This window comes from Leptonychotes weddellii, chromosome 5 (genome assembly GCF_054177405.1).
Source record: "Leptonychotes weddellii isolate Sample4059 chromosome 5, ASM5417740v2, whole genome shotgun sequence".
Classification (NCBI taxonomy): domain Eukaryota; kingdom Metazoa; phylum Chordata; class Mammalia; order Carnivora; family Phocidae; genus Leptonychotes; species Leptonychotes weddellii.
This window is the reverse complement of record NC_138373.1, coordinates 18,185,391-18,193,332: the sequence shown is the minus strand read 5'-3', so window position 1 is coordinate 18,193,332 and position 7,942 is coordinate 18,185,391. Positions and strand designations below refer to the sequence as shown.

Sequence of the window (7,942 nt, the reverse complement as noted above, 5' to 3'; positions counted from 1 at the left end):
GGAGAAATATACTTTGTGCAACTCTGGAGCTCTGGACAAAAAGAAATCATAAAAGAGGAGTCTCCATTGCAAGTATCATTCAAGTTCCCAGCTATAAACAGCCTTGCGGTTTCCAGGCTCTGACCCCAAAGCCACAACAATCCGGTTTCCTGATGTATACAAATAAGGATATTCCGCTTATTTAACCCTGTGCTCCTTGATGAAGATGCTGTCTACCGTCGCCATGCTCCTCCACGAACACGGCTAAACACTTCCTAGGCACCAACAGCTTTTTTATCACCAGGGATTCATTTAAAAAGTTCTAACGTCTGGGACGCCTGGGTGGCTCAGTCGTTAAGCGTCTGCCTTCGGCTCAGGTCATGATCCCGGTCCTACTCAGCGGGAAGCCTGCTTCTCCCTCTCCCTCTGCCCCTGCTTGTGTTCCCTCTCCCGCTATGTTTCTCTCTCTGTCAAATAAATAAATAAAATCTTGAAAAAAAAAAGTTCTAACATCATAATTTATAAAATGCCTGCCAACTGCACAAAAGGCAGGCACTCCAGGTCTCACGTGATGCACGGCAGAAGCTCTGCTGCGTCCATGTCTTGGGCTGAGAAGACCACCCCCTCCAAGTCTTGCCTCTGCACATGCATGGGAGCCTCTCGTGGGGCCTTTGGGGGCTCCTCCTGTGTATTCTAGAGCCCTAGAGGCTGCCGCCATTTTCTCCGCATTGTACGACCTCTGTGGTCGCCTACCTCCTATCGTTTCTATGGTGACTGCCCCTCCCATGTGCACAGTGTAGACAGCCGCAGAGTTCTGTCTTTGGCTCTTCTGTTCCAGGTTGGAAAAGGAAGCCTCAGGCATTAGGTTTTAGAACTGAGGGCCAGGCACCTTTGCCCCCGCTGCCTAGAATATGCCCATCACCTGCCGCTCATTGCCCTCCCTTATGGCTGGACCACCACCTCCTCCAGGCAGCCTCGCCTGACTACCTCTCTCCTCCCGTGATGCCCATTCTTGATCCTCCCATGGTATCCTGTGCACACTTTGTTACACATGTCATTTTATAATGATCCCTTTGTGTGTCTCTCCCCACCAGGCTGTGAGCACCTTTAAGGTGGAGACTATCTCTTCTTCATTTTCTATCTCTAGCACTTGTACATAGTAGGTGTTTGATAAATACTCGTTTAATTTATTTTTATGGAGTATGTGGGACACCTAGGTTGTGTCTTCCAGCGGTCAGAGGGAGCGACCAGATATAACAACGTGAAGGACAAAGGCACAGAGAGGAAGCAGGAGACACGGGGACTGTCAGGGGAAATGGGGTCAGATTATGAAGGGCTTGTCATGCTGAAGAGCTTGGACTCTAATCCTGCCAATGGGAAGCAGCCAGCACCCCTCAAAGAGGCACCACGGGCATCAGGGGCCACTTCCGGTGTGAAACTATCCCTCCAGGCACCGCAGAATGTTCGGCATCTCGGTCCCCTCCCTCCAAACACCAGTAGTGTCTCCCAGGTCCTACGGCAACCCAAAATGTCTCCACATATTTCCAAATCTCCCCATGGGTGTAATTCTGGTCCCTCTGGAGAACCACGAAGCTAAGACTTTTTTTCAGGCAGGAGGATGAGAGTACTGATGTGTATTTCAGAACATTCTGGTGATCTGGCTGGAGACACACTGGAAAAAAAAGGAACCAGAGGCAGGAATTGAAGCTCAGGAGGTGACCACACCATCCAGGTGAGAGGTAATCAGGTTCTGCTTTAAGGTGAAGGTGGCAGAGATGGAGCGGAGGTGAGGAATTCAAAAGATACTCACAATCACAGGACTTGCTACTCAAGCAGCTGTGGGAGGGTGAGGATAAAAGGAAAGGGAACGTAAGGTAACCCTACAGTTTCTGGCTTGCATAATAGGGTGGGTGGAACTTAAGAGTCAACACAGAAGGAAGAACTAGTTACACACACTAAAATAGACATCTAGGGAAGGAAGTGTTTTTGCTTGGTTGAAATGGTTTAGATGTCCCTGGCATAAACACATCAGCTAGAAGCCATGAGAACAGAGGAGGTGGCCCAAGGAATGTGGCTGGGGGAATAAGGAGGAGGACAGAGCCTTAGGGCACCATGTGAAAAGGGTAGGTAGAACAGAAGCCGTGGCAAGAGAAGGAGAGGAGCCGTGGGGACAGGACCAGGGGATTGGGTCTGGTTCTGCGGGACTGGACCTGCAGCAGGCATTCCTGCCATCGTGGGTGCGTACAAAGCTCCACTCTTTGGTCTCTACCTACTGCAGCCAACTAAGTATTGCACAAGAGAGGAATAACCCTGCTGTCTAGACGTCCCATAAATGTCTGTATGGAAATATAAAAGAAGGGCGACACAGATCATCTGCATGCTGGTTCTTCGTTGTGAGACATCCGATGACAGACAAAGCACTTTGGCAAATCATAGCTGCCCCTGAAACTATCACCTTAATGGCACGTGGGCTTCCGAGGGTTAGCGTATGCTCCTGAGCTAGGATCTCGGAAACCCAAGGATGGGACTGGCCCATGATCACTGCTGCTGGTGGCACAGGAGTCGGATGCTTTGACCAAATGGACACATTCGATGGTTCTCCTGGAGTGCATCCCTCTTCTCTCTACGACAGCATCCTGATTTCTCTTAGGGATCCACCCCGGTCTCAGTAAAGCCCGTGAGCTGTAGGTAGCTCTGCAGCCCACGCTCTAAGGCTGGGCCCTGATTAGCTTAACCAACCAGCACATCCCATCTCCTCACCAACCTCGCCCCTGCCCACGGTGATCAGGGTGGAATGGGAATGTTCCGGAATGGGAAATATGGCTGAGTACGGACCAACGCAATGGAAGGTGGTTTCTACCTGCCAAGGACTTGGAAAAAGAAGATTTCCCACTCCATTAAGAAAACTACTGGAAGACACACTTTCTATTCCTGCCGGACACGCACAAGGAAGCAAGTAGCCCATGGAAGCTGCTGGTAGCCAACCCGCGACCATGAGAGGAGCCCATTTAGGGATAAAGCAGACACTGAAGAAGGCAGAAGGGACAGAAGAAAAGAAAGTGGGGTTTTGGTTACACCACTGAAATGCTAGCCCACGCTTCACCTCAAGTCCACCCCAGCTTCTGGACGTTTCGGTCAGTAAGCCAATAAATTACGTCCATTTTCTAAGTCCATTTAAGACAGGCTTTCAGCTTTTTTGCCATCAAAGCATTCCTAACAGACATCTCCATTGTCTTATCAACGACAAATGGCTCATTGAGTCTTTAAAAGCACCTGGAGAAAATTCAGTGTGAGCAGGGCTTTCAGCTCAGCAATGTCTTAAGCACAAAAGAATGTTCTGGTCAGGCAGGCGTCACGAGAGTAAATGGCGATATAAGGTACAAATCTGCAGGCAACAGCTGCTCCTGCCTGAGAAAAACCAAGGGTCTGCAGGGTGCAAAGCCTCACCGAGACGCAAGAACGACGGCCCTGGGTCACACCCGCTACTCACGTATCTCCTCTCGGTGTCGGTCCCATGCTGGCCCTGGAAACATGCTGTCAGACGCTTGTGCGAATGGTGGCACACTGACCGAACCGTGTCCAGGCGCCGCTCGATCTGACAAAACAGAGACAAACGAGCCATTTGCAGGGGCTGAAGAACACACCCAGCCTCTTCCTTTGTGGCGCCGGCCCGCAGGCAGAAAAAGCATCCCCTGGTCTAAGTGTTTAGCTCTGGGATGTACGTGGAAATGGTCCCCATTCACTTACACCAGGGGTTCTCATTATTGACATTTGGGGCCAGATAATTCGGGGGGGCGGGGGCTGTCCTGTGCATTCTGGTGTGTTTGGCCTCATCTCTGGCCTCTCCCTACTAGATGCCAGTAGCACCCCATTCCCCGAGGTGTGACAACCGAAGATGTCGCCACACATTGTCCAACATCCCCCCAGAGGGCGAACGCAATAGCCCCTGGTGGAGAGCCTCGACCTCCCTTACACCGAGGGGTTTCAATCTCTCAAGGGCCAAGTCTGCGCACAGGGAGGGAGCGGAGTCTGGACTAAAACCTCCTATCAGAAAGAGTGGCAGCAGCCGAGTTACACACCACAGGGCCAGCAAAGCCCCGGCTCCAGCCTGCAGGAGTGAAAATGAACACCTCAGGCCCAGGCCCACTGCCAAGTGGAAAAAGCCACAGGGATGTTCAGAGGCGACCTCCTGCAGACAGCGACAGTGCCTTCTGCGCACAGGACATCAGGCTGAAGGATCAAAATCAATGTTCCACAATTTCCACTCAAGGTCAGTGTCTTCAGAATGATTCCTTACTGGGTTTAGGGTGGGTTGCTGGCTTTGTTTTTGTTTTCAATAAACCTCTAAAGCAGAAGGGACAGCCAACAGTAAGAAACACTGACTTAGGGGACCCATGCATTACGATTTAGTTTCCCAAAATATTACTGCTGGGATATGGCTGTTTATGGCAAAGAGAGCTGCTTTTCACGAGAAGGAATGCCAAAAATGTGTATTCTGATGACTCATTAAGACCGAGTGCAGGCCCTTAGGGATGCTTTCTATTTTAAAGAAAAATCAACAAATTCAAAGCAGAATGCATTTTTACCCCACAACGTTTTACCCAGTGATATGGTTCTGTGCTTCTTTCTTGAAGGTCCTCACTGCCCCAGCAGCTTTTCTTCAGAGCCAAGGCCTGACCACCAGGACCCTGATCTGGCAGGCATAAAAGGACCAGATGCCCCATCACCTCCCCCTAATCTTATAATGACCGGATTTTAAAACATTGGAAAATGAATACACACTCTTTATTTGCCATGAAAACAGGTAAAATCAAAACCAAAACCAAAACCAAAACAACCCCTCCCCCCCAAACTCCATTTCACTTTGATTCTGATTTCTACTAGAAAACTGTTAAGTCCATAGGGATGGGGACCTTGGTCTGTTTTGTTCACTGATTTCTCCTGAGTGTCCGGAACACTGTCTGGTTCACGAATGGAAGGTGCTCATTTAATATTTGTTGAAAGGACAAATATGTATCAAGTTCCCGTGCCAGGTATTACAAAAACAACAGTAAATAAGTTGTGCTTCTTGCCCTTCCAGGATTCATAGCCTCCCAGGGAAACTCCACATGAGCAAAATGAACTTACTTATGAGCAAAAAAACAGGCAAAATAGAGCCTCTTGAACTGATCTAAGTGGCAGGAGGATTTAGAGCAAGTAAAGGGAAGTTTCACACCAGAAACAAACAAATCTCTGTGGCTTATCCCTCGTGCTCTCCTGTTTAACCCATTAACTCCTGCTAATAACCCAAAGGGGTGGATACAGCCATTATCCTCATTTTAGTGAAGTGGAAACTGAGGCACTTGGGTTTAGGGTGGGTTCAGTAAATCCCTGAGGCCACAGAGCAAGTCAAGGGCAGACCTGCGTAGGGAGGCTCCAGACTCCATACTTTCACCCATTACTCTCCTTCTTTATAGTCAAAGAAGGGGAAAACATCTGTAGCAATGATGGCAGATGTGGAGTAAGTATCCGTGTCATGAAATGAGGTGTTCCTAGAAACCAGCGAACTCTTGGGGCCCCAGTGGATGCTTGTCCCTCAAGCGCAGACAGTTGCCGCCTGCCTTCCACGGGAACTTTGCCGTCCTCGAACTGCCTGCGAGGCCCCCTGGCCGCATCTTGGGGCTTCAAGGATTCAATGAGATCGTGTCTACTACTGGTGTGGGATGTAGGAGACAGAACAAGGGCGTGAAAACCCAGTCGAGTTAAAGGTTAACTAAGGACCGAACAACATTGCTGGAAGTCTGAAAATGAAGTTGAAATACGTGGTAAAAGCCAGTGAGGAAATATTATTAAGAATATGATTGTCTAATAAATCTGGGGGGAAAAAAACCCTAATCCTTAATAAAGACTTCTGGTCCTTAAAAAAAAGGGGGGGCTCTTAAAATCTTGTATCTGTGGCTGGCTGTCATAATCAAGAAGGATGTTCTGACATGGGGTGGTACAAGTAACATTCTTCTAAACTACGCTGGTTCCTTCTCTCCCTAGGGAGAGACGGGGGGGGTCACCTGGGAGCGGATCTTTGGTCTTCAGGGGTCAAGTGCACACACCTGCTGTGGGTTATGGAAATGACATGAGCAAGAAGGCTTCAGCGAAACCTCAGTACAGGAGGGGCTCTGTCCTTCCCGGTGCGCTCTGAAGTGGCGGGGACGCAGGGGGGCTGAGGTTGAGCAAAGGCATGTGTATAAAGGGTCCAGGCCTTCTGGGAGAAACTCACAGCCCCAAAGTTTGGGAAGCCTGTTGAGAGGTAAGTGCAGCGGCCCTGGCTGAGGTCCCCACAGGAAACACCCCTCCCTACGGAGAGGAAAAGACGTCTAGGTGGATGACAGGCCACCTCAGGGCCTCAGAGTGGTTCCACCAGATCTGGTCACTGTCACTGAGACTCTAAGTCCCTGGGGACCCAGCTCAGCCCAGAACTGGAGAATAATAGCGTGAGAGGGAAGAAGAAGTGGAAACTCTAGGTTGGAGCCAGTGGGGCCCTCTGCTGCCACTGGCCGGGCCCGTGCCATCAAGGACGCCATCCCAGCAGTGAACGACGGTCCCTCCGCCTGCCCGGGACCCATGACCAGGCCGCAGTGCCACTGGACCGGCCGGGCCAGACAGGTCCCTCCCCAAACCCCACCCCAACACCTGGCACTTGAAAGCAGGACTAGCCCCATTTGAACTTCATAACATGACACCAAAGTTTCCGATCCCCTTTTTATCACCATGCAACCCAACTGCTTTTCTTTCCCGCTCAGAATCATGCGGATCAATTTTATTCTGTTTCAGAGAATACATACACACATCCACTTCAGTTCTCACCTATGAGGTTTGGTTTGGTTTGGTTTTCCTCTTTAAACAAAGTACTTGAAAAAGATTTTTATTTTGTTACCTGTAACAGATCTTCACTGAGGACTTCTGTTTTCTCGGCTCTGTGGGAGAGGGAATCAAAAGTTCAGAGTTAGGAATCCAGAAATGCAAAGCAACTCAGGAAATTCAATAATTCTCATCCTGGAGTTTAAAACAAAATGGGCAGGAATGAATGATAACGTGGGGAGAAACTCCACCGATGTTGACATCAGAGGGCTGCTTAAGCAAAACCAAAGAAAAACCAAAGTTTGCAGAGAATAGCAACCCCAAACAAGAGCCAAGGATCGAGACCAGTTGCTCCCCGACTTGGGCTATACAGAATCCCTGGCAGGGGGGTGGGAGGGGGGTAGTGTGCTGACGTAAAATGCCAGTTTCCGGGACTCACCTCTATTCTAATTCAGCAGGTCCAGAGCAAGATCCTGCTGCGTTCTGAAGAAGCCCCTTCTGCCCAGAATTCCATGGCCCCAGACCCACAGACCACCCTTTGAGAAAAGCCTGCTTAGAGAATCTTAAACTTCATTTCTTAAAATGATCATTTCTGAGTTGCATCAAACAGGTTCGTCACAAATGCAGGAACATGAGTCAACAATACATACTCAAGATAGTAACAACTGAGCATTCCCTCCTTCAGGTATCTCATCCTGCCCTTAAAAAGAAACAAAGTATTTTCACAGCTTTCCCCCACCGATGCCTTCCAACCACCATTAACTACATTAACTCCGCAGACCTTTCCAGAAAGCTGACCTGCCGTCCAACAATCAGCACAGGAGCATTCAGAGCTGCTTGAGCCTCTGGTGCCAGATCACAGTACTTTCTTAAGAAGACTTTCCTCTGCAGTCCAAAAGGGCAGCATCGTTGCTGTACATAAACTCAGAATGACGGCAACCGAGGCGCCATATTGGGACTTCCGGGTTAAACAGTGACTGAAGCCAAGTCAATGAACATCCCTACCCAAATCCCATCAAAATGAACAAGGAAACTTTTTTTTTTTTTTAAGATTTTATTTATTATTTGAGAAAGAGAATGAGAGAGAGAGCATGAGAGGGGGGAGGGTCAGAGGGAGAAGCAGACTCCC

At 49.3% G+C, this 7,942-nt stretch overlaps 1 protein-coding gene and 1 long non-coding RNA gene across 2 annotated transcripts in view; one reads left to right on the top strand and one right to left on the bottom strand.

Moving 5' to 3' along the window:
• Nucleotides 1-6,952, bottom strand: part of ARHGAP17 (Rho GTPase activating protein 17) — a gene marked incomplete at its 5' end in the record, with an annotated part of 53,814 nt that extends 46,862 nt beyond the window's left edge. Inside the window, 2 exons of the mRNA XM_081819180.1 lie at nt 3,470-3,574; nt 6,890-6,952. Coding sequence (XP_081675306.1) covers nt 3,470-3,574; nt 6,890-6,952 — 168 coding nt within the window. The remainder of the gene's footprint in view (nt 1-3,469; nt 3,575-6,889) is intronic.
• Nucleotides 4,036-5,792, top strand: LOC145721560 (uncharacterized). The gene is made up of 3 exons (XR_014145307.1): nt 4,036-4,249; nt 4,614-4,783; nt 5,436-5,792. It is a non-coding gene; the product is annotated as an uncharacterized LOC145721560 (long non-coding RNA).
• Nucleotides 6,953-7,942: the final 990 nt, after the last annotated feature.